This window comes from Spea bombifrons, chromosome 1 (genome assembly GCF_027358695.1).
Source record: "Spea bombifrons isolate aSpeBom1 chromosome 1, aSpeBom1.2.pri, whole genome shotgun sequence".
Lineage (NCBI taxonomy): Eukaryota > Metazoa > Chordata > Amphibia > Anura > Pelobatidae > Spea > Spea bombifrons.
The window spans coordinates 118,068,424-118,096,375 of NC_071087.1; the positions used below are offsets into that span (position 1 = coordinate 118,068,424).

Sequence of the window (27,952 nt, forward strand, 5' to 3'; positions counted from 1 at the left end):
CAGATAAAATGTATACCTTGCATTCTCTGTTCTATTAACATATCCTCCCAATACATTGCTGTTCATCCACTTACCATCCTACATTTTAGGTGTTAATAGGATATATCATCCTGTTGATCCATACTTTATAGGCGATCAGTCAAAAATATGTTTAAGGGCAAGTCCATAGTATGTGCTACAGCAATCAAATATTAATGTGAGTGTTGTATTAAAACCTAGGGGGTGGGATACTATAATGGCTGTTTGTGGATGGATTATGACTGCCTGCTAGTCACACTTGAGTACCATGGGAATTCATTACCTTCACAGCTGTCTCACTATCGAAGGTAAAAAAAAAAAGCAAATCGTGTTGGTTAGGGTGCCGAAGCTTAATTAGCTTTCCCCAAAGATAGGACCAGGAGAAAGTACGGAAGCTAACAAAACTATTCTGTAAAGAGCCATACAGGTGCAACTAATTTAATAGAAAAACAACAAAAATTTAGCAGCCCCAAATCCCAAAAGCAGCTAGATGGAGGGTGGCAATGTCCATCCATCCTTGCAAATAGTATTTCATCACTGTCCACCTTCATGGGCACCGTTAATAACTCCATTATATAGCTTAGCTTTACATGCACATCTATTATTGTGAAAATACGCCCTTTAATTCTCATCTTCGTCATATGGGCAAAAGAAAACATGAAAAACTAAAAAGAAAAATCAACACATATAAAATATAGTCCTTGATGGCACTACAGTAAAAAATATTAAAATGTGTTTATGGAAGTTGAACACCTTAAGCCCTGACTGAGCTTATTGACTGACTCACATTAGTCCAATCTAATTCAATGTAATGGAAACTAGTTTAAAATCGTATGGGTTTATTTTTCTGACGGGTCATTTTACTCATTTGGTCATTTGGCCCTGGGCATCTGCAAGAGTTCTAGGTCTTGTTTGTCACAAAATCTCATTCCAGTTGAATGATCAACCCATGACTGAAGTCTCTCTAGCCCTGGTTACTTCTATAGCCCTTTTTCTTTATAGACTCACAGAGTACATTTGTCTAAACCAATCAAATAACACCTGGTCATATGGGAGTTGCTATGGAAATGCCCCTGCTGACCACGAGGTGGGCTTTTGTAGTTCTCCATTGACCATAAGACCTGCTATCATTGCCAATCCAGTATGGTCAGCCATTATTGTCAATTAACTAACTCCAACCTCTGTAACCATCATCCTCAGTACAAGCTTTATTGTGATGTCTGCATGATATAGATCATCTTAAAACACCATATCCATTACACCATGGGACTTGTCTTCCCTTATCAATGCATAAGATAGCCCCTCATATCACAACCCAGGGCCTTGCCCATTTCATTGATTATGCAAACTGCATTCCCGACTATGAATGCAATTGAATGTAATATACCTGCTTTATACAAGACTAACAGTATCATGCCAAACAGAGTATTGCAGAGTATATACTTGCTCAATATACTGAGTATATTTGCTTAATGAATGGGCGCACATGTGAAAAAAATGTGTAGCCTAATATATATATATATATATATATATATATACTTAATTTATAGAAAAAACACACACATACAAGACAAAATCCTTGTGAGTTGGGACATATAATCCACACTCCTCATATCCAGCAGGAAAACTGTGATAATGTTAGAAAATTATACCAACAACTGTGTGTTATGTCAGATGGGTAAGCACACCGGGGATATTTACTGATTACTCATGTACACAAAATACACCTGGCAAAGATTTATAGAGCACAGAGAATAAATCCATAAATACAGCATTTTGTAACAGTTAATATTCTAAAATCTGTAGCAAACATGGTACGTTATAAACCAGATCTGTGGAACAGCATATGTGATTTATCTCTGGAGAGATTTTCTCACTGCTGAGTAAATATAGGACATTGTGCACACACATCTGAAACACACAGTCAGATAGTAACTGAGTGCACGATGGGTATCTCCATAATGTACAAAGTCAGAGAATAGTGGAGTGGTTTGTATGTAACTTCTCTGGGTAGGGTATATGTCCATGTCATGAAAATATTTTTGTAGAAATCATTTGTATGCCTTATACATTAGATGATGTTTGGGTATAATGTGTGTCCCTGGTGTAAATGTGAGTAGAATTTGTGCTTTTGATTTATCAGTGGTTAGAATATGCTTCCCAGATATATATCATTGGGTAGGTGTATCAGTGTTTAGAATATGCTTCCCAGATATATCAGGTAAGTAGGTTAGTGGGGTACAGTTAGTGCCCCTGACATATCAGGAATAGGCAAAGCGTCTGTGCTAGGACACCAGTGTTCATGGGAAGATTTGTGAAGGTCCACATCATTAAATTGTCCACCACAGACCCCAGTAAATGTCCACCATAATCAATGTTGGTGCTGACCCCTGCATATCATCGGTTTAAGAGTTTGACTGTAAAATATGTTAGTAAAAATTGTGTGCCTGGGGTATGTACAATGTCCCTTAAACCGGATAAAATGTATGCCCTAATGTATCAATGGGTATACTATCCCCTTTAATTAATAAGGGGTTGAACTGTATGGGTCCCCTATTTCTCGGTGGATAGAATATACTGTTTGAATCTCTGATATAATCATTTACTTCTCAGTGGCCAGAATTGTATGGTTCTCTGAATATATATCAGTGGATAGAATTGGACAGATTCCTAATTTCTCATCAGATAAACCTGCATGGGCCCCTTATTTCTCAGTGGGTGGAATTATATTGGACCCGATTTCTTAATGGGTATATTGTCCCCGATAATTAAAAATTTTTATGTGCGTAGGGTGTAAAGATCTGTTGTCTTTTTTATTTTAAATTTTTTTGGGGGAATACGTGTTTTTCATCGGTCAGTGGGTGTGTGGGTAGTAGGCTGTTGTCAGTATGTGAGTGGGTAGAAAGCATGCGCCTCTGATCGGTCAGTGGGTCTGTGGGTAGAAAGTATATATGTGCCAGATTTATCATTGGATATATGGTAGGGATAATGAGTCATTTCTCTGGTATGATACCGGATGATGCAGTAATCACTTTGATAGCGTGCATTGTCTATATTCCTTAATATCCTCCTGCCCCAGTTCTGCTCAGTAGCCCATAAACAGCAGCATTAGAGCGACGTCTTCCATTACTGCCTTCAGGGAGTAGGCTGCTGGAGAGCTCCTGGCATTGCACTCCCTCCCCCTCCATGATGTTGGCGTTAGGGATAAAGCTTCAGAGCTCTCAGCCACATCTCTGTTTCTTGTTAGACTCTCAAATACAAAATGCAGTCAAAGCTCTTCAGCAAAACAGATAATGATCCATCGGGCTTAGTTTGTTACTTCCCAAACACAAAGGGAGTTATGCACTACGGCAAATGCTGTTTTAAGGCAAAGCTCATTCAATTAGCATCAGCCTGGTACTGCTGTGTGATAAGCAGCCAACAGAAACACAGCAAATCTTTTCACAGCAGTGTAGTGTTTGTGGATCAGGCACCCATGACGATTGGCTGAAGAAGCTGCTTCTATTTGTATTTTTAACCAAACGATCAATGGCATCCATTTCTTTTCACCTTCCTATTAATTATGTCTTCCACAGGTTTATACTGAAGCAAAGGAAAGGCCAATACAAGCTACTGATTTCAGACCAACTTGTCTCCTAGCCTGTACAGAAATATAAATTAGAACCCACCCAGAAAATAGATCACAGGAATAACACATTAGTTATCAGTATATAGAATTACATCACTAATGTTGCCTATAGGAGGGCATAATATATGTTGCTCCCACTGCCCAGTTGGAGGCAGGAGGGCACCATGTGATGGTTTGTGCAGCATTCAGCAAGTCACACATGACTGCAATACATTTGCACCATTAAGATGCACAGTGCATGCAGTTATAATATATACAGATGACTACTAGATTAGTAATGAGCGCTGACTCATTTGCTCGTACCTAAATGAAGTGTCACTGTTAGGTGGCAGTAGCATTGTAATCTGTGACTATTTGCTGCAGCATTGTGTGAAGACACTTCAACATACTCATAGAGCGAGCCAGATCCACTTTAAGCCACCTCTTTGCCGCAAGGAATGCTTTTAAAGAGGGCCCGTAAGTTGTTCACAAATTAACAAATAAAAATATACCTAAGGTCTAGATCTTCTGCTACTTAGTAATGTCCCTTAAAAATGGTTGTACCCATGAAGACATGAACTAATATCATAAAAGCCATACTCCATTGAAGCTCCAGGCTAAAATGTCTATTTACTAATTGATTTTTATACAAAATATTAATATAAGAAACTAAAAAAGTCTGGCAGCACAGATGATAATGCTTACATGACGGGCCCTGGGCATATGCCACAGTGGCATAGCACCAATGAAGAAAGACTTACGGCACCCTTTCTGAGAATCATTATCACAACTAGGGATGAGGATGTCTACAAAGCAATATTATTCTGTTAGTGTAACATATATTTCTATGTAGTCTATATTGAGCTACATTGTGAAATGCTAGAATGATATGATATGCAAGAATATGCTATGTAAGGGTTAGACAGTCTTAAACTCTTCTATCCTCTTTTTGTAATTGCAACTCCTAGCTACATCATTAAAGTTGGTCATATTTTTTCATATCCAACAGAATCTTGTCAATTAGTATTGAGTAGCTCACTGCGCTAACATAAAAAAAATCAAATACCGTATTGGCCCGATTATAAGCCGCACCCAATTATAGTTTGGTGCTATTTGAAAGAAAACAATATTTAAAAAATACACTTTAGTGGAATAGTAAAAACAGTATTTTATCTAATATATCTTTATACAAACAGAAATTTGAAAACCAACACAAATTTTAAGGTCCCCCTTAATTCATAATGCACCTTACTCATTGATATGCCACTCTGCCCCCCAGATATGCCACTCTGCCCCCCCCAGACATACCAATGCATACCGAGACTTGACCCCCATTCTCCAGACTTCCTGGTGTCTAGTGGGAGCAGCCGGTGGACGTCTGCGCGATGTGCGTAGACAACCTCTGCTGCTGCCCGGCAACTCTGCCGGGGCTTCCATGACGGAGCGCCGGAAGGTCATGTCACTCCGGCGCTCCGTCATAGAAGCCCCAGCAGCAGCGGGGGTTGTCTCCTCTCTGGCAGCCAGTGAACGTCTGCGCCATGCACGCAACCTCCGCTGATGCTGGCGGGCACTCCTGCCAGGGCTTCTATGACTGAGCACTGAAAGGTCATGTCACACCGGCGCTCCGTCAGAAGCCCTGGCAGAAGTTCTGGCAGCAGCGGGGGTTCTCTGTGCACATCGCGCAGACGTCCATCAGCTGCCAGAGAGGAGGACCTGGATTCTAACCCTGCTGCTTGCCCACAGCAGGGCTAAATAAAATAAAAAAAACACCTGCCCGACGCGGGGAACTGCATGTCCCAGGAGTCGGACGATACGAATTTCGCATCCCTATGACTATAGCTATATGTTTGGGGTCGTTGTCATGCTGCAGAAGGAATTTAGGGCCAATCAGATGCCTCACTAATGGAATGGCATGATGGATAAGCATCTGTCTTTACTTCACAGCCTTGAGAAGACCATTAATTATGACCAAATCCCCAACCCTATTTGCATAAGTCAACCCCAAACTCGCAAGGAACTTCCACCATGCTTCACTGTTGCCTGCAAACACTTATTCTTGTACCGCTCTCCAGCCCTTCGGTGAACAAACTACCTTCTGCTACAGCCAAATATTTCAAATTTAAATTTTTTCTGCATATATATATATATATATATATATATATATAATCAGGTTACAATAGAGCAGTGATTTTAATGCAGCCCTGCAATGTGCGTATCTCCATGTAAAGAGGAAATCTGGAAATCCTTGTTAACAGGCCAGCCAGGAATGATGTCAGAGCTTTCCCAAAAAGATAGCTGAAGCCAAGGCAGAGACTGGGCTCAGGAGGGACAGGACATCATTCTATGCGAGGAGGAAAACATTTGTAGTAGCACCCACTAATTCCCCATGTTATCAGTAAAAATTAGCAAAAGGAAGCCAATCTGCTTTTTTCCTTATATAGCTAAGTATTTCAGCTACTGGGCTATGTCCCATTAAAGCATTGTGTGATATAATTAAGTCCATCAGACAGCCTTGGGTCGTATGAACGCCACTGACATTTGTACTGTACTCATCAAAGTCAGATGCTTCTCGATAATAGAACTTGTTTCCTATTGTTATTATTTAGGGCTAGTGGTAGCTTGAGGGTATTGAAACAAGGGTCTAAAATCCTAAAGTGACAACATAAGAGATGGTACAGCTATGGAGTCTGCAGGCGCTTTATAAATAAAATGGAGTAATAATATGTTTTTGCCACAACTAGGCACCCCATTCAAAAATCAGGTTGCGCTGAGTTGGCCCCTCAAGATCATTTGCTTTTTGGATTATTTTTTAAGCTTTGTTCTGTGGACAGCTATGGAGATTTTCGTTGTGTTTTTGCATTCCTTTTGCATTGCATAAAAGGAATAGAGAAATATTCAAGGAACTTCAGTTTCTATGGCAACAACCTATCAGAGCCTGCTTTTTGGGTCACATGACCTGACAGCAATTATGAATTTCTGAAAAGTATTTGGTACAACTACTAGGAATGATGCATTAAGTTACAAAAGTGTTAACCTTAAGTGAGCACTAAATCAAAAACTATTTATGTTACATGTGATTGTTGCCTCCACTATTTAATTGTGATGCCAGTGTTCTGACAATATTATTTCTTGTAAAGGTTTGTATTTTCAAGCAAAGCTTTTAAAGCCAATTGTTTTGTTTTAGCATACATAATAAACAAGTGTTTACTGCTAAGTTTAGGGAAATGGTTGTAATATCTTATATATGCTTCTCATCTTAAATTGCACTTGCCTAGAGGTCTGCTCCAGATACCCCATATGACCAAAAGTATGTGGACAACCATCCTAATTATTGAGTTTAGGTGTTTCAGCCATACCTATTGCTAACAGGTGTTTAAAATCAAGCTTATAGGCAGCCGTCTCCATAGACAAACAGTGGCAGTAGAATGGGTCTTACTGAAGCGCTAAGTGACTTTAAACATGGCACTCCTGGATCTGCCCAGTCCACTGTAAGTGCTATTACTGTGAAGTGGAAGTGTGTAGGAGCAACAACAGCTCAGCCATGAAGCAGTAGACCACACACATTAACGGAGTAGGGCCGGTGACCTCTGTGAGCTGGGCTCACTACACTTCCTGCTGTATTGCCGGGGCAGCGGGTTGACGTCTATGCGATCCGCGTAGACAACGTCCGCTGCAGCCGGAAGGAGGTGTGGCTAGCAGCGGGGGTTGTCTGCGTCCGTCGCGTAGACCTTCCCCTCTGACAGCCGGGGAAAGTATACGCGACGGACGCATACAAACCCCCGCTGCCAACTCCACCTCCTTGCGGCTGCAGCGGAAGGCGACGTCAACCCGCTGCCCTAGCTGGAAGCACCGGTAAGAGAGGGCTGAGAGGGGAGAGAGGTGGAAGGGGGGAGGGAGAGAGAAAGAGAGTGTGTGTGTGTGTGTTAGTTAAATGGGGGTATAGGGCATTTCTGGAGTGGCGTTAAGGGGGCATTTAATAGAGCACTCTGCCTCCTGAAATGCCTTATACCTCCCTATATGCCACTCTGCCCCATAATATGCCTTTTAACCCCCTAAATGCCAGAGTGGCATATAGGGGTATAAGGCATTTCTGGAGGCAGAGTGCTCTATACAATGCATTTTAACTCCCTTAATGCCACTCTGCCTCCTGAAATGCCTTATACCTCCCTATATGCCACTCTGCCCCATAATATGCATTTTAACCCCCTAAATGCCAGAATGGGATATAGGGGTATAAGGCATTTCTGGAGGCAAAGTGGCACATAGGGGGTCAAAAGGCATACCATGGGGCACAGTGGCATATAGAGGGTTAAAAGGCATATCATGGGCCACAGTGCCATATTGGTGTGGCAAGCCTGGGGGCAGATGTGCGTAACTGGGGGACAGGTTGGAAAATACAAGAAATAAAAACAAAAAAAATATTTTTCTCAATCATAGCTTTTATAAAAAAAAATAGTTTACATGAATTAACATTTACTGGTAAAACTTTTTTTCCTTTGGGGTCGTCTTATATTCAGGCTTTTTCTTTTTTTCCTAAGTTAATATTCAGATTTTGGGGGGTCGTCTTATAATCAGGGTCGTCTTATAATCGAGCAAATACGGTAATTCCATTGTAGTCACATTTGTACTCAGTAGGTGGTTTATGGAAAGGAAACATAGTACTTTAACAAGTTTGCACCAAGATGAAGGTGGAAAGGGTGGGTCACTGGCGGCTGTTTATTTAGCACCAAAGGCAGAGACTTCAAGTAACCTTCCAAGGTTAGTATGATTTGGGCCCTGCTCTGAACAGCATTTCCAGGCAGGCTGTTAAAATCAATGCATAGGGAGAAAGTCCAACTTTCACAAAATAAATAACTTAAAAAAAAACAGGCAATATCTTCTGCCTGACTTACTTTCTAAGAGTGTGCCAATACCAGCAGTAAGTCCTGCAGTGTCACTGAGCTGCTGGTTATCTTTTTTTGTTCAAACAGATTCCTAGATGTGAGGTAACGACAATCTCTTTTACTCATTAACTGGGAGTGTAAACAGAAGCAAGACATTTGTTAATGTTTACACACCTCTCTATTTCCAGTAAATATCACAGCACATACAGCTGTGATTGCCAAGGAAGACAGTAGGTGTGTACCTGCAGACTGGACCCTGGCAGGCCAAGATTGATACTTGTGAAAGTTACCCAGCCTATAGGTTTATTAACCATATTTCATGTAGTTATGGAATACAATTTGTAAGGGGCTTTCCTGCCATCATTTCCACTTTAATGTATATTATAGCTGTGTATTCGCTTTATATTTTCATGCAGTCCATTTAGTAATCTGCAGGAGATATGTTTGACCTGCACATGATGAACTCACCTTCACTCAGCTGCAGTGTGGTACTGGTGAACGCTAAGTGTAAGGTCTCTTCAGACCCTAGTGATGCATGTGAAACGTTCTCCCAAATGATTTCAATTAGGGAACTTTCTTGTAATTGAGTGACAGCTTCAATCAGCCAATCAGTGGCAAGAAATAATAGATCATGGAGGAAAAGAACAGCAACGTCTGTGCATGAAAAGTACTATATTTTTAATTTTTTTAATTTACTATACTTTTATATGTATTCTTCTATAATAGGATTGTCCCTTTGATACCAGTATAAAACATGCAAAAATATGAGAAGGGGCAGCCAGGGTCAGATATTTTCCGGGGGAATCACTCATCGAATCCATATTGTGTGTGTTCATGGTACATCACTTTATAGTGGTTTTATATATACAGGTATATATATATATATACATATATATATATATATATATATATATATATATATATATATATACACACACAAAATATACAGTCACTTGCCAGTTTGTTAGGTATACCTTGCTGGTACTGGGTTGGACCCCCTTTTGCCTTCAGAACTGCCTTCATTCTTCGGTGCATACTTTCTACAAGGTGCTGGAAACATTCCTCAGAGATGTTGGTCCATATGGACATGATGGCATCACCCAGTTGCTGCAGATTTCTCAGGTGCACATCCATGATGCGAATCCCTCGTTCCACCACATCCCAAAGGTGCTTTATTGGATTGAGATGTGGTGACTGTGGAGGCCATTGGAGTACAGTGAACTCATTGCCATGTTCAAGAAACCAGTTTGAGATAATGTGAGCTTTGTGACATGGTGCATTATCCTGCTGGAAGTAGCCATCAGAAGATGGGTACACTGTGGTTATAAAGGGATGGACATGGTCAGCAACAATACTCTATAGGCTGTCACGTTTAAACAATGCTCAATTGGTACTAAAGGGCCCAAAGTGTGCCAAGAAAATGTCCCCCACACCATTACACCACCACCAGCCTGAACCGTTGATACAAGGCAGGATGGATCCATGCTTTTTATGTTTACGCCAAAGTCTGACCCTGCCATCTGAACGTTGCAGCTGGAATCGAGACTCATCAGACCAGGGAATGTTCTTCCAGTCTTCCATTGTCCAATTTTGGTGAGTCTGTGCGAATTGTAGCCTCAGTTTCCTGTTCTTAGCTGACAGGAGTGGCACCCGGTGTGATCTTCTACTGCTGTAGCCCATCTGCTTCAAGGTTTGACGTGTTTTGCCTTCAGAGATGGTATTCTGCATACCTTGGTTGTAATGAGTGGTTATTTGAGTTACTGTTCTCTTTCTGTCATCTCGAACCAGTCTGCCCATTCTCCTCTGACCTCTGACATCAACAAGGCACTGGATATTTTCACTTTTTTTGGACCATTCTCTGTAAATCCTAGAGATGGTTGTGCGTGAAAATCCCAGTAGATCAGCAGTTTCTGAAATACTCAGACCAGCCCATCTGGCACTAACAACCATGCCACGTTCAAAGTCACTTAAATCCCCATTCTAATACTCTGAACTTCAGCAAGTTGTCTTCACCCCGTCTACATGCCTAAATGCATTGAGTTGCTACCGTGTGATTGGCTGATTAGCTATTTGTGCTAAAAAAAAAAATTGAACAGGTGTACCTAATAAAGTGGCCAGTGAGTGTATAGTAATCAATGTGTGTACATTGTATAAAGCAGTGGTTAACAAATAATTAATTTAACCAACATTAATTGGTTTGGATCTAGGAGCCAGCCAAAGAATTTAGGAGACAACTTTTTCTTCTCCGATTATGTTTTAGTTTCCATGCATCACTCCCTAGAATTACAACATAAAACACACCTTTCTTCAGTGTTGCAACGGTACTGCAGTAACCCCTTTATGATATGAGGGAAATTTTATCTAATAAACACTCAAGCTTCTATGTTTAAAATTATTATTATACTTACACAAACACCTTACAGTAACACACACTAACATTCTATACTCATGTACACACATGCTAACACCATATACTAATGCACACACTATATACTGACATACACACTCTATGCTAATGTCATACTGTAACATAAACACTGTACCTGATAGCACCACTCTTATACACATGCATACACTATCCAACAACATACACACAAACACTATACACTATAAAAACACACACATACACACTGACTCTGACATAACAGTATAAACACACACTAACAGACTCCAGCACAATACATATGGTATACACACTGACTGACACTACAGAATACACTTCTATACACATATATACATTACACCACCCCTCATCACATCACTGCCTATTTTCTGCCATTGTGAATCCAGCACCCTATGATCACTGGCGTCTCCAACTTTCATATTTAGGGGGGGGCATATGGGGGGCCAGGGACCAAAGTAGGGGGCCAATTATAAAACGGTACATATACTATATATATATATATATATATATATATATATATATATATATATATATATATATATATGCGTTAGACGTGCATTTTTAACTACATTATATGTACTTATCTCTTTGAAGTGATTGAAATATGATTTCAAAATAACAGCAGTTATTTTTCATTCTTTAATATTAGCCGCTGCTGCCAATATATATATATATATATATATATATATATATATATATATATATATATATATAAATATTAGACCCTGCTGCCGATATATAGAAATATTACACCGTGCTTCCGATATATATTAATATTAGCCCCTGCTGCGGATATATATTAATATTAGCCCCTGCTGTGGATATATACTTATATTATACCCTGCTGCCGATATATATTAATATTAGACGCTGCTGCCAATATATATAAATATTAAACCCTGCTGCCAATATATATAAATATTTGCCCCTGCTGCCAATATATATATAAATATTTGCCCCTGCTGCCAATAAAAATATAAATATTTGCCCCTGCTGCCAATATATATATAAATATTAGACCCTGTTGCCAATATATTTTATAGTGAAAAAATTGGACCCTACCCAAGCATTTCCTTGGGCCCCGCTCAATGCTCCCTTGCATGCAATCACTCCCTCCGCTACCACACCAAAAAAATATATTTGCCACATTGACTGCAGATCAGGGGAAGACAGTGAGAGTCAGTCCTTCTGACTGCACCATGACATTGAGAGGTCCTCTCCCCTGTAATCATCCCTTTGTCCCCTCATTCACTAAACCATACTGCCCTTTTACTTACACCCTGTAGTTCAGGTATAGATCAAATAAACAACACATGGAAACAGCACATGCAACTGAATAAGACAAAAAAAAAAACCTTGTATTTGCAGGTATACATAAATAATGTATGGAAACATAGTATTGCAGGTATAAACCAACAGAACACACAAACCCAGCATTGCAGTTATAGATCAACTGGAAATCACATATAAACTCAGCACTGAAGGTATAGATCAAATAAACAACACATGGAAACAGCACTCCAGGTATTGATCAATTGAATAAGACATACAAATCCTATATTTGCAGGTAAACATAAATAATGAATGAAAACATAGCAGATACAGATCCACAGAATGACACAAAACCAAGCTTTGCAGGTATATATGAATTGGAATTCACATAAAAACTCTGCATTAAAGGTATAGATAAAACCCCCTAAATTACAGGCATAGATCACAGGTCGCACACCCCAAAGCCAACACTGGCGTCCACATTGCCCACATAGAACCCGACCAGCACCAAGATAACATTAACAAATTGCAGTCAAGAGTGAGCCAACTTTGTCCCCAAACAGCCCAGCGTGAGCCAATTTTGTCCCCGCCCTGACACCAGTACAGGCTCTGCAACACCGACACCCAAACACACACACCAGGACAGGCTCTGCCACACAGATACCAGGACAGGCTCTGCCACACTGACACCCAGACACACACACCAGGACAGGCTCTGCCACACCAACACCCAAACACACACACACCAGGACAGGCTCTGCCACACCGACACCCAGACACACACACCAGTACAGGCTCTGCCACACCGACACTCAAACACACACGCACACACACACACACACCAGGACAGGCCCTGCCACACAGACAGCCAAACACACACACACCAGGACAGGCTCTGCCACACAGACACCCACACACACACACACACCAGGACAGGCCCTGCCACACAGACAGCCAAACACACACACCAGAACAGGCCCTGCCACATCAACATCCAAACACAAACACACCCCAGGACAGGCTCTGCCACACAGACAGCCAAACACACACACACACACCAGGACAGGCTCTGCCACACTGACACCCACATCCAAAATGCTTTCCACACTGGTTTGCTCTTTGTTTGTTTTTCCCCCTTGTGTATTGATGCCCCAGCCAGCCTCCCTTTGGTTTTAATGTATTTCCCCCCACACCCTTGTGTATTGCCCCATGTGGATTTGTGCCCCCAGCCAGTCCCCTTTGTACAATATGCCCCTTGTGTATTGCCCCATGTGGATTTGTGCCCCCAGCCAGCCCCCTTTGTACATTATGCCCCAACACCCTTGTGTATTGAGTTATGTAATGTCCCCAGCCAGCCCCCCTCCCTTGTGTATTGATGCCCCCATTTGCATTGTTAATGACCCATGTATATTGAACCCAGCCACCCACCCCCCACATTTGTGTATTGATTTATGTGGTGCCCCAACCACCCTGTTGTGTGCTTATACCCCCTAGCCACCCCCATTTTGTATTTAATTGTTGTCCCAATGCAGCCCCCCCCTTTGATTATGGCTCCCCTTCCTCCTATTACCCCAACTTTTTATTTTTTTTTAATACTTACGTTTTTGCCGCATCCTTCACTGCTGCTGTCCTCCAACGTGCTCTTCTACCTGTTACGAGGAACTGTTCCGTGTGACTCCGCCCCCTTGAGTGGCCCATCACATTGACGATGTGACGTGCCGCTCAAGGGGGCGGAGTCACACGGAACAGGACACTGGGCGGCACTGTGGAGGCACGCTGGCCGCTTAATGATTTTAAAGCGGCCAGCGTGTCTTACCGCCGCTTAGACTCGCAGCCACATTGGCTGCAATGGTATCTCGGTGTTCCGGCCGAGCCCACCGCCGATGCTACGGGTATTAAATACGGCCCTGGCGTGGCCGAATCGGCCACTTAAATGGGCGGCCGCGCGGCCGTTTAATATACATTCAGGGCGGCCTGGGGGGCGTCTATTAAAAAAAAACAAAAAAGACGGCGTTTCAATTGGGGGGGCACACGAGGGGGCACAGCATGCTGTAGGGGGGGCCATGGCCCCCTCTGGCCCCCCCCTGCCGACGCCACTGCCTATGATTTCCTGCGGGGATGCGGTGAAGCAGGTGCCATGGGGCATCCAGCGAGGTCATGGCACCCCCTTCAGCACGCCCCCCCCCCCAGGAAAGCGTAGGGTGCCGGATTCACAATGGTAGCTCTGGCTAGTCTTTACTCCCTTGTCCCACAAAACCTTGTGGACCAGGAAGTGGTTTCTAGTCGCCAATAGGATTTGTTGATTATACTATTATGTATAAAGACTATAATGGATAGGCCCACAATGTGACTGATCCTCTGGGCAAGGGTCCTAGGCATGTACACACATCTACAAATTAGACATTCATCTCACACCAAACATCTGGCTTGCCTAAGGCCTGTTAGTCCTTCACTGACCTGAAGTGAACAGTGCTTTGCTTGTAGAAATGTATCAGTTACTAGACTTCATTCTTTTCCCCATGATACCGGGTGTGATAGTCTGGAGTTATTCAGAAAAGCTATTTACTATCATGTGGTTAACATACTCTGCATCCCAACAAATATTTAACATAAAGTCCCTTATATCAGAACAATGTCATCACACATACACTCGGCACACAATGCCAAGTCATACTTACAGCAAATTACCAAAACTCCGTGCAGTTTGGGATTAAGTACATCATTTCCTAGCAAGATTAGGGCAGCTATCCAAGGCAGAAATTAAACGTGTGAAATGAGCAGCCTGCATTCAAACAGATGTCATGCCGATGGCCTGTTTGTTATGGGACAACCAAGCTCTCTGTTGAATCAAAGGATAAAAAAGATGATTTCGGAAACAAAAAAAACAAGATGTCTGCCTTAGGTAGGTCTCTGATACAAATGAAATCAGCAGAAAGGGTAGAGAGCTACTTAAAAAAAATAAAAAAAAAAAATAATGAATTATACTGAAAAGTGCATCTGATATTCTTCTGTTCTTTTTGATATGTACAGTTGTTATTTCTAGTATTTCACAGAAAGATTTCTAAAATATAAAACTATATATTTTTCAGGATAGCCAAGTTTTTTTTTTATGTTGGAAGGGTGGCAAAATGCCATTTTGGTTTCCATGTTTTATGATGGTTTCCATGTTTTTTTTTGTCAGTATTTTTCTTTTTCAGAGAATGATTGTGACCCATAGAAATGGCCATCTTGCTTTCTCTCACAATTTCCCAAGACGATTCTATCTGGCAAAATAGGTCATCCTGTTTATCTTTACTTGATTTCTTGAGAGTGGTAAATCAGTAAAGGGGGAAGTGCCTGGTTTTGTGATGCTGGTTAGTTGCCTTTGAATGTTTGTAGCTAAATCTCCTTGAACTACAAGGTGCAGGATAATACTGAAGCTATATAGAGCTAATGAGCCTGATGATGGGTTTAATTGTACATTCCAGGGTGGCTTGTCATCTGGTGACGTAAGTACTTAAATCAAAGGCTTACAACAAGTGCTTCAATGACTACATTGTGTAAACAAGCAGATAGTTTAGTATGATAGAACTCTTCAAGAGGAATGCAAATGAATGGAACAAAATGTACCATTGATTTGGGTTTGATCACTTTATATCATGGTGCTTAGCCATGCATTATAAAAAAAAAAACAGTTGGTTGCTGTCTTCATTCTTATTTTTTATGTTTTTGGCAGGTATCTATTTCTGTTATACTTAATCATATTGGGGATCTTATTAAAATAATATACAATTTGACAATTTATACCAACTCTATAGACCTTCTTTGTGTTAAAAGGGCTGTTCCAGCATTATAAAGTTATGGTTGGTCCACTTTGTTACTCTATTACAGGATTACGCGTTGAGTATCCCTTATCCGAAATGATCCAAAATCCAATTTATTCAGATATGGGATATGGGGGACAGGAAAGTGGTGTCTGACCTCTCCTGTAATCATTGGATCCTTTCCTCGCTTCCTTTTCGGATTCTCACCTGTGTCCACATCGTTCTTTAGGCTTCTCCTCTCGGTCCCAGAACAATTCTGGGACGTTGTTCAGGCTCCCCCAGAGCACTTCCTCTCCCTTCCCACGTCGGAGTGGACACAGGTGAGAAGACAGATCCGTTCTCCAAAATTATCCCTTATCCAAAATACTTCTGGTTCCAAGCATTTCAGATAAGGGATACTCAACCTGACTACCCTTGTGTAACACGAGAGCTCTATTTGTTACTCCTGGCTTTGATATAAACAAACAATTACACTGTAAAACTGTTGTCATTTTGTTGGGGGACAAACAGATCTTTATTGGTTTAAGTCAAATTGCAGATAATAGGCATTCTCAAAGGAGTCAAATATGCTTCCACATAATCCAAAACTGAGTATAAAGTCACATGCACATCGCCACAGACAGGCCACAATTTTTTGTATGACCCGGATTTGCGCATAGACATCTCACAAAAACCCTAAACCACTTGTCTTTAGGCAGGGATACACAGAATGCCTGGCCTGTTTGCTGGACTGGTATTGTGCACTTCTGCCGTGGCTCTTAGTTTATATTGTATATTAGTAAGAACTTTCTGAATAAAATCTCCCTGCACCAGGCACCGTGCCACTGTCTTCTAAACAGATCATAATGAACCTCCCTCAATGTCTAATATGTTTGTGTTGTGTGTCATTCTGCTGAAACCTGTGTGAACCTGAGATGTCCTGATGTTAGGGTGATCACATCAGCCGTGTTTTCCACAACACATGTAGTTTTTATGTATTGTTGACCAGCCCAGATAAAGTGCTGCCCTGCAGTATGGGGATGTATAACTGATTATTTGGTTCCCTTCCATAAGTCTATACATCCCACATACTGCAGGGCAGCATTTTATCTGGTCAGCAATATGTAAAAATCACACGTCTCCTGGAAAACATGGCCGATGCTGTCACCCTACCTGATGTACGTATTTAAGTGCATTTAAGAGCACAGTTTTATTGATGCATACATTAATCATGTCAACCACCTGCTTCTTTTTCGGGACAGAGGTAGAGCTTGGTGAGACAGCGAGATTCGGCCTGAAGACTAAGGTCTAAATATGCTTTGAGGCTTGTATAGTAGGAACAGATGGGCTGGATGGCTCTTATCTGCTGTGAAATTCTATGTTTCTATATGAATGTGTCCTGTTCATACTGTATATGAAATCTGTCAGTATGTAGGTGTACAGGAAGTCCAAATAGGCAATGCGTGTATGGTGGTGGGTGTACTTGCACGGGGCACATTTCCAGTTGGATAATGTGCGTAGGAACAGTGCTTGCGTACAGAGCTCTGTCTGCCTCAGCAGTGCAGCATCTGCTGTGTGATCTTCAGAGCTCTCGCTCTGTCTCTGAATATTTTAACACTGAGAATACTGTTATTTCCATGGAAACCGGAAAAGCTCAGTCAAAAGGATTCCAAGAGAATGGAGAGGACAGACGGAAAGGTCTCTTCTCTGCTTCTTGTAGACTGAGCATACAGCCTTGAGCTTCAAGAGATCAGCACAAGATGAGAGGGAAGCAGCTGGACACTAACAGGCCAAGCTTGCAAGCTTTTTTACAGACACTAAAAATATAAAATAGGTATAATCTCATATAAGATATATTGCGAGTCTCGGCATAGCAAGAGACATGAGTCTGTGTAGGTCATTTACCCAGGATCTGCGGAAGGCTCCGGGGCTAGAATGGTCTAATTTGTTTATATATTTATTTATTTATTGCTGACTGGCAATGAGAAGGGGGTGTTATCAAGATCTTGGAAAAGCAAAATGCCATTCTTATCTTCTTCTTAAAAGGCAAATGATTCCCAAATACATTAGTCCTAAAAGTTAAATATTTGTATTATAAAGTAAATATTAAATACCCCTTTGTCTTTAATAATAGGTCCACTGCATGGAAAATAGAAGAGATAGTTGAATTGTAGAAAAAAGCCCAGTCCTGGTCAAATACGTGTACAAATAATAAGAAAGATTAGCATTGCTTATTTTGTTTGTTTGCTTCTAGTGTGTAGGAAACAATATATCAGTGGAGATAAATATTAAAGGTAAGATGTAGGTGCCATTAGTTACATTTTAGGAGCCATAGCTACTTGATTTCTAAAATGTTTCTATACCCGAGGGTATCATATATGTAATTGAGAGCTCTTTGAAATAATAATAACCAGAGAAATCTGAGACACAAGCTAAGAGATTGGAGAAGGTTTTCTCTGCTGCAATCTCTGTCTCCCATCTGCTTATATTAGAAACAAACAAATAGATTTTGCAATGTTTGTGTCCTGAAATGGGAGTTTTCACTGTTTGGTGAAAGCATTACACTTTATATTGATACATACAGTAACATGATAAATATCACATCTTTAGCAGTAACGTTCCCTTGCAAAGTCAAGGTCATAGCTGGAGTCTGGAAGGCGGGGTAGGACATTCATGATATTGAATCGAATGAAAGTAGGGATGTGAACCATGCAGAAACCTCTTCACTAGATAAGGACTTAGATTTATGTGGATTTGAACATAAAAGTAAGGATTTTATATTTGATTATATAAATGGAGAGTAAGTGAAGGGATTTGCACAGACATTTACTGAATAAGATGAACGTGGTATCAGGTGTTTGTAGGGATTCTGGAGAGTCAGACAATATGTTACAACAAAAAAAAAACTATTTTGTTTTTTTATGCCCTTTCCTTTTCCAGCATGACCAGGTCATAATAACCGCATACAACCCACTGCCATTTGCATTAGGGACATATGTGAGATACATTTGTAATATACAACGTGTATGAAGTTGGCTAGGTAGGTAGGGGCAACTCAACATGTAATCATATGACCTCTCTGTGGGCAATATATATGCGTCAAGGGAAGCAGAGGAAACACCCTTTCGTTTACCCAATAATTTCTTTACGTTGTCATAATGAGAGTCTCAGATAGCAAAAGTAGTATACCCTTGAGGCTAGCCAGACAGCCCTGGCAAAAAAATATGCATTTTTTTTTTATTTTTGGGGCTTGCACAGACCTGTGGCTTCTCATTGTAGTTGCCATTTGGACAGCAAGTCCCTATAATATCATACTGCCAGGAGACTTGGCTTTACAGGGGTAACAAATATCCTTTGCAGCATGGTCTGCACATGCTCCATCGGAACCCAACCATTTGAAAATATTTCAATTTCAATTACATAGGAATAATTTTAAATATGATCAATATGGTTTTCAAGCAGACATCTATGAGAAAACAATCAAAACAGTGTATTTTGTAACCATTCCATTTTCTGGTAGAGCTTTTTGCTACTTCCATCAGAAAACACTTTCATACCACAAAAAAGCATCTTTAATTAACGGACGTACATGCCAAGTCTTTTAGCTTGTTCATGTTTTAGGAAACAGCATCGAGTTAGAAGCCAAAATGTCCAAAAATGGTTATGGAAGAACTTGAGCGGCCCGCACAGAGCCCTGACCTCAACCCTATCCAACACCTTTGGCATGCACTGGAACCGAGATTGAAAACCAGGCCTTCACGTCCAACATCAGTGCCTGACCTCACAAATGCTCTACTAGATGAATGGGCAAACATTCTCACAGAAACTCTCCAATCTCTTGTGTAAAACCTTACCTCAAGAGTGGAAGCTGCAAAGGGTAGACCAACTACATATTGCTGTCTATGTATTTAGAATGCAATGTCATAACGGTCCCTGTTGGTGTAATGGTCAGGCGTCCACTTTGGCCCATATAGTGTGGATAGATAGATAGATCTCCCTTTTAGTGTAAGCCTTCCAGTGCTATAAGAATGAGCAAATCATGCCTGTTTTTTTTACGTTGTCTAGCAGTCTGTGTGTTAATGTTAAAATAATTGCCTACAATTTCCTACAAGCTGGGCTTACTGAAACAACTACTGTAACAAGGTACTTCAATAGCCTATGACCGAGGTTAAAAAACTAAGCTAGGAAGCTTTTGCTGGCTCAGGGTCAGGGAAACATCTGAACCTCTGTTTGGTATATATGCTTACAAGACAGAGGGTCACTGTTAACAAGGTTAAGCATATTTGACCTGATGCTACTGCTGAAACCAATTTACTCTAAACAGTGAATGACGTATGTGGTTGGCCAGGACATATTATCCTATCCTGAGGTGTACATTGGTAATCATTGCATATATTCCCACTATGGGACAAATAACACCAGTAAATACATGCTGAAATCCATAATCCACTAAATGCAGTGCATGGAAAAGAGTTAATCCAAGCTGAGCTGGTCACATGAATACTATATTAAATAGATTTTTTTTAATGCCCTTCAACAGTCTGAAAGGCAAGGTTGTTACAAACTATTTGATTTAGTTGTGTCGTATAGTAAGCTTTTCATACATTCTCTGCAATGGTAAGATTTTAATGCATATGTGCTGTTAGACACAGGACCTAAAGGTGACCAGATTCATGATAGAATCGTATTGTACTGTTTGGGCCAGCAATGTGCCCTCTGATAACTTGTCCTACACAGTCATGAGGATGTCTATTACTGGACAAGTGTACCAAGTGCTACCTCTAGGTGCTACTGGATAGTCATAGCAATACCTTCTGCTCGGTGGATTGAAATTCTCTACTAAATCTACCCTATTTCACGAGCTGAGCCAAAGTGTGTGGCCATTTTATCACTTGGGCTAAAAGAGTCTGCTGCTCTTGTTCATGCTGTGCTTTTAATTTGCTGCTATACAGCATAGTAATTGGATATTGGAAAGACTGCCTGACTGCTGATCACTTGTCAGCAGTGAGCCCTGTAGTTTTTGGGTTACTGACGTGAGCAGCACATTCACTGGACATTATAGCCGTACGTCATGCTTTTCCCTTTTATTCGCTCTTGAATGTAACTTGGAATTTTCCTGTCTGAACTGTGTGTAGGCTCACTTGGGTGCCTCTGCTTGGAGACACATTGCTTTACATTCCAGCTGTGCTATGACAGCGTGTATTTATCTGTCTCCACCGGGACACAACCTTTATCTCCTGTGTTCTAGGAAGGAAAAGCTGTTGTTTACAAAATACTTTGAAATGTGGTAATCGGTTTTCTCATGCAAAACCTTGTCTATAGACAAGGAGATTATGGCAGAACTTCCCAGGTAGAGGAAAATAGATGTAGTCATGGAATAGCAGCACCACAAAATGCTGTCCTCATTCTATTACTTCTAATACCTAGTACTGACAACACCATTGTAGGGTTGAACTGATGGCTGCGGAAAATGGAACTGCTACTCAGTGTACGATACAAAACAAGGCAGAAGACATTATGCATCAGGGTTTCCTCACTAAAGCCCTAGTTGGCAGGACAGTTTACAGAAGAGTTGTGGTTTAAGCTTGCTTAATTTACTATACATTATGTAGAGCCATGCCTGTCAAGTGATTTCTATGAGAATTACTGACCTGTCCTGGAACAATGTATAATTCAATCAACTAGGTGAGTCTTACTGATTTCATTATGCATTATCCAGGGCAAACACAATCTTCTAGAAGCAGAATAGTGTTGTTGGCTTTTCCTAATGTATAGTGTACAGTGAAGTCTGGCAGTTAAAACCACAACTCTCCTACTAACCCCTGCTTTAGTGAGTAAAGCCTCACAGTTTTTTAATTGTGTTGAACACCGTATTGCCTGTATATGCTGTGACGCCCACAGGAAATAATTTTAACCTTACATAAATATATATATATATATATATATATATATATATATATATATATATATAAAACACCATCATATTCCACAGAACAATGGGCAAATGAGATCTAACAAGTAGCGAAAATAGGCGATAAGAGGATATTACTCAAGTAGAAACACATCTGACTAAAGATTAAGACTGACTAAAGATTAAGACTGACTAAAGATTAACAAGTATCACATTTGTAGGAAAGGAGATATCTTTTATCTGTATTTGGGTTCCTGAAGACACATAGATTGTTGCTAGGGTACATGTACCTACTTTAATTCATGCTCACTATAATCGCAAAGATGGAATCAACACATGTTCTAGTCTTACATAAAGAGGCAATCTTGCTGTTTGGCCAGCAAGGACGATAACACATGTACCATTGATTCCAGGGGAAAAACTTTAATGAAAGTAGTGTTTCTTCTCTGTAAATTGCACCCACTAGTATATATTATTTTTATTTTATAATTTGCACTAAATTGGGATTACATAGGAATTCAAATTAAATATCTTTTTTTTTGCCAGTATGAGTCCTGTTAGCATACTCCATTTGGGTTTAGGTGCTATCCTAAAAGATTAGCCTTGGTCGACATTCCCACTATTCCTGTAGAACAGTTTACTTGAAGCAGTTGGTTCTAGCATGTGGGTGCTACAGAAATGCAACACCAGATGCCAGCTATTGAGACATGAAAAACAACTTTGTTTTTTCTTTTTTTTAGTTTAAAGCACACCTCATTACTGTTGCCTAAGACATGGCTAGGGTAGCAGAAACACAGCTCTCATTATGCTCAGCCAAAAGGTGGCCATTATGTCAGTTGTAGATCAGTAAAATATGGAAGGCCATCGCTTGTAGTAAAGGGACAGTACGGTAAGGTGAAGCAAACCAACGGAGAGACAAAGCATAGTATTTACCATAGAACCTGAGCTTCAAAGTACAATAACATTATTTTATATATATGGATAAATAATAATTTGGAGGTGTGTCCATTTAATAACATTGCAAAAAGCAAGAAAATGAAGAAAATATAACATGATGGTTATGGCTAAATAAAAAATAGTAGATTTTAAAATGACACAGGCTGGCGTGAGTCAGAGATACAAATCACTCTACAGAGAATAAGAAATAAAAGGTTATGTTGCCAACAATGTTCTTTTGTTATTGATGGATGAAATAATTTTGCAGAACCTTTACTTTTTTGGTGATGTCACCCTTTCATCCTGCTGCAATCTGTAACCTCTCTATTGAGAGATTTACTTGAGATAAACATGGATAACAATTCCTTACACAAAGTGATGTCTGTGAGATTATGGTCTTCTTATGTTAAAGGAGTGTCTGGGTGTCCCTTGCCACTGCTGCCCAGGCTGCTATATCTCTTACAGAATAATCCCCGTTGTGAAGATATACTCAACAATGTGCTATAGTATATTGTATGACAGGAGTTAATAAATTCACTTACACCTTAAAATGTAAGTTGACACAACCCGGATACAAACGCAATACTCCTAACACTACCAGAACCATATGCAATAAACACAACACACCTTGATATTTACTCATGCATACACAGTATATGTGATAATGCAAAACATATTTAAACATAAAGTCATTTCAGGTTTTGCAGACTGCTGCTTTTGGGTCACTGCCTGACACGTTCAAGTTGTGTATTTATACATGAATAGATTATACAGTATTGGCCCTTGACTGCCCATTAGGCTCCTGCAATGCAATTTGTAGGGCACGGTTCTCGGTTTCTCACAGACAGCTGGTACCCTATGACCCATACGTGTGCTCAGCCTTCTGCTACCAAGCAGGGATTTAAAGCAGGCGTGCCAGGCCTGAATAGGGCTAAAGGTTTGTGATTTATTTAATAAAACTCACGTTTTGGCTCAGTGGACTAATTGAGCAGAAAGTTAATGTAACGAGGGAGGTATTCATGAATATAGGGGTGGTCAGCACCATGAGCAAACATATAAAGGGCTTTATGTGAAAAGCACACTGTGTTAGTGGTTATTTACTAAGCACAGCTGTATGGTGTTTCTGCATCTACTTTGCTACAGACGCACATTGTTGTAAGTGGCAATTATCTAAATAAAAGATACTGAAGTTGAAGTCCTCAGTAGAAATTTCTCTTTCGTCTTCTCAAGCACCAGAGAAGCCTACAAAGAGTGACTGACAAATGTTTCTCTTTCTCAATTATGTGTCAGCAAACACTGCTGGGTCTGTCTGTCCTTAATTTATTATCTGTCCAAATTTGTCTGCACAAACATAGCTACATAATTCTAAATGATGCCGTGTGAATGCCGGCGGATCTCATGGACATGCTTAACCCTTGTGTGAAGACAGGACTAGTAGAGCCAGCATATTAACTAACCTTACCCATAATCTCCCAATGAATCCAAGCCACAATTAAATCCAAATACTCTGTATGCCTGCCTAAAGCCCAAACGTAGGCATATTGAACTTTCTCTGTTATTCTCATGGAACATACATTACCTTACTCAGGAACCCAAATGTAAGAGTTAAATGTTATGGTTACATTGGTCATAGTGTTTGGTATGTGTTTTAACTACTATACTCTCCTTTGCTCTACTACAATCTATTAGAATTATAAAGAGCTTTATATTAATATAATGGACATATCATGGCTGACAGAAAGATACACCGTGGGTGGATCTACAACACAGGAAACTATAAATTCCACCCATAAATTGTGGTTAATTGTAAAAACGTCATAGAGCAAACAGAGCATTGTAAACCTTCCTGTAAACCTTTGGTGATGCAAATGTAGCATTGAACCCTTTAAAAAAAGAAATACTGTATCTGCTCATGTAGTCTGAGGTTCTCTACAAGTTTTATAATATAGTTATGATGGTAAACTGACCATCCTCTTCTTCTAATGTAACTATTGTTCACTACTCTTCTTCATGGACGAAACAGCTGTCCATGAGTGGTGATCTGGCTACTGCCCCTCTTACCCGAGTTTTGTCTAAAGGCTGTCTTGTATAACGGGCGATTACTTTTAAGGGTTCCATGTATAAAGTGGATATAGAGGCAAAAGGTGATTATTGTTGACCTTATCTGCATGAGCCCTGACCTCAACCTCATCAAACACCTTTGGGATGAACTAAAACATTGATTGCGAGCCTGACCTCACAAATGTTCTACTGGAAGAATGGGCAAATATCCCCATAGAAACACTCCATAATCTTGTCGAAGCTGTTATAGCTGCAAAAGGGGGGACTAATCACATATTAATGTCTATGGATTTAGAATGCAATGTCCCTGTTGGTGTATCGGTCACTTGCCTCAATACTTTTGTCCATATAGTGTACTTTACTTCAGTATTTGCTGCATAGCTTGTATGAATTAATAGACGCATCCAATTACAAATTTGAATTTGTGTGTAACTTTGTTATCTTTGTTCTATAGAGCCGCATGGCAGAAAGTCTCCGCCTGTTTGATTCCATCTGCAACAACAACTGGTTCATCAACACTTCGCTTATCCTATTCCTCAACAAGAAGGACCTCCTAGCTGAGAAGATCCGACGCATTCCTCTCACTGTCTGTTTCCCTGACTATAAGGGACAAAACACGTATGAGGAGGCAGCTGTCTACATCCAGCGTCAGTTTGAGGACTTGAACCGCAACAAGGAGACCAAGGAGATTTATTCACACTTCACCTGCGCTACGGACACCAGCAACATTCAATTTGTGTTTGATGCAGTGACAGATGTCATTATCCAGAACAATCTTAAATATATTGGTCTGTGCTAAGGTCCTTCAGGAGCCTTTTCAGAGAACGGGATGTGTTTCTAAACCCAAGACCACATGCCAAGGGGTTCAAGCAAACACAAAGTCATGGGGATGCACGCAAAAGCCCCCCACATAAGCACCGAGAGCCCTGAAAGGATCACTCACCTCGTCACCTGCACAAACTGTCAATTTTAACAGGAAAATAAGTTGTGTTTTATTTCTGCAGGTTGATAAGGTACCTATGACATTACTGGCCTCTAACAAAGAAGAAGGTGTATGTACTCCCTGCATCATGTGCGTGGATGTGCGTGTGTTTGTGTCTGACTGGTGTCTGTATGGTTTAACTTAGGGAGATTTTCTTTTAATTCAATGTAAGGTTTGTTTTCTGATCATACAGTATGATCTAAGCCAGACAAGGAACTGACTCTTAGAGGGGATTTTAACACCTCTTTACTAGCATCGAACAAACTAGAATGAAAACACAACATATGTATTGGTCCAAAAATACCTGGCATCTCCTTTGTGTGCCATATCTAGAGATCACAGGGTTCAACCGTTTATAGTAACATTACAACTATTGTCCATTGCAACTCTAGCAGTTCTTCAACAAAACAGGAATAATCGGAGGACAGAGTGGGTCATAAATGATTTGGTCTGGTGTCGGGGAGTGTGGCACAGGAATAATCAGAAGACAAGTTGGGCCGTAAATGATTTGGTTTGGTGTCTGGGGGTGTGACACTTTCACAATAAAAGGATACACACCTACAGCAGTGGTCGGTATAAACACTATGGCTCTGCATCCTAGTCTCGGAAAGCTGAATCCTAGTTGTTGGCCTCAAGCCCCTTTCAGAAAATTGTGTGGGCAAAAAAAACATTCCCAATGTTACAACATATAGTACAGTGCTTTGTGCCTTGAAAGAGCAGAGCCATCTCAGTTTACCCAGTTTCCAAAGAGGTTCTGCAACATTTGAGATACTTTTTGTTCATTTTTTAGGTGGCATGGAGCTATTATGTCTCCATTCCATATCCACATCTGACTGCTGAAATACACGTGTCTACAGATATTCCATAACAGAAAATACTATTTCTCAGACTAAAAAGAATATTATGATAACAAAAAATATCTTGGGGATCAACATGGCGTCCGTTCTTCAAACTTTAGACCTGTTTTGCAGCTGCTAACTGATGCATCAGAACAACAGTATCTAACAAACTGTATTCACTCTGTTCAAGAGACACTTCATTTCCCAAAAGATGTTTAATCATAACTAAATCCACACATTATCTATATCCCACAAGCCTCTCTTGTGCCATATTTGCTTTTTAACAAGATATGGGGCCTTCTTGTTATGGCTTCGTCATTACAAATGAATTGGTGTAAACCATGCATGCCAGGTGCAGAGAAAGGTCCAAAAGCATTATTCTTTACACACACAGTATGGTTATTTCCATGAATGCCTTTGGTTTTGTTTTTCGCACAAAGAAACAGCAGGAGAATTTTAGGACATTTTAAGAAGGGTTTGACTATTCTTATCAGTAAAGAAAAAAAAATATACAAAAACACTGGAAAAAATAGAACACTGGTTATTTATTTTGCAAAAAAAAAGAAACAGAGGGGAAAAAAGCTCCTAATTATTTACACAGAGAGACAAAAGACGTTCTGATTTAAGAATTTTCTGGAGGTCAGTCACACCTCTCATCTTTTTCATATAGACAGGAGCAGAGTGGTACTAAAATGTCAGTGAAGCAATATGAACAATACCATCACATTTTGCATTTTAAATTGCTGAAAAGTAAGTTTTGGGGTGCAGGGCACTGAAAGTATTGTACTGTCTGCTAATTATTTTAATGCAAGCTCTGTAAGGAAGCAGGTGGTGCCTAATTTCTACTCTTTTCTTGATGAATACCCTGGATGTCTGTGTGAAGTCTGTGTGTAAATAAGTTGAGACCGTGTAAAGCACATCCACTTAGTAAGCAAACGCTGCCCTTTCCAGCTTCATGTGTAATCCCACAGTGCCCTCCCGAAAACACAACGCCCATAAGACTAATGTACGACTCCAAGGGCTTAATTCCTCAGGGCTCAAGAAGACTGCAGTCCTCTGTGTTCCTGTTACATGGCGGTGGCCACAGTGGCTTGCAGGCAAATCCAGCCCTGAAGATTGATGACACTACACTTTCAGAATAAAATTCTACTGGCAAAAAGGGAAATAAAGATTCTGAATGGTTTTTGTGTGTGTTTTATTTGCTCCCTTTTTTTTGGGGGGGGGGGCTAGTTGTTTACACTATAAAAAAAAACAAAT

At 40.4% G+C, this 27,952-nt stretch overlaps 2 protein-coding genes across 2 annotated transcripts in view; one reads left to right on the forward strand and one right to left on the reverse strand.

Moving 5' to 3' along the window:
* The window catches only part of GNAZ (G protein subunit alpha z), a 48,537-nt gene extending 20,660 nt beyond the window's left edge, over positions 1-27,877 (forward strand). The window contains exon 3 of the mRNA XM_053470363.1: positions 25,329-27,877. Coding sequence (XP_053326338.1) covers positions 25,329-25,673 — 345 coding nt within the window. The 3' untranslated portion in view covers positions 25,674-27,877. The remainder of the gene's footprint in view (positions 1-25,328) is intronic.
* RSPH14 (radial spoke head 14 homolog) overlaps positions 1-27,952 on the reverse strand; it is a 67,317-nt gene that overhangs the window by 31,138 nt on the left and 8,227 nt on the right. The window lies entirely within an intron of this gene.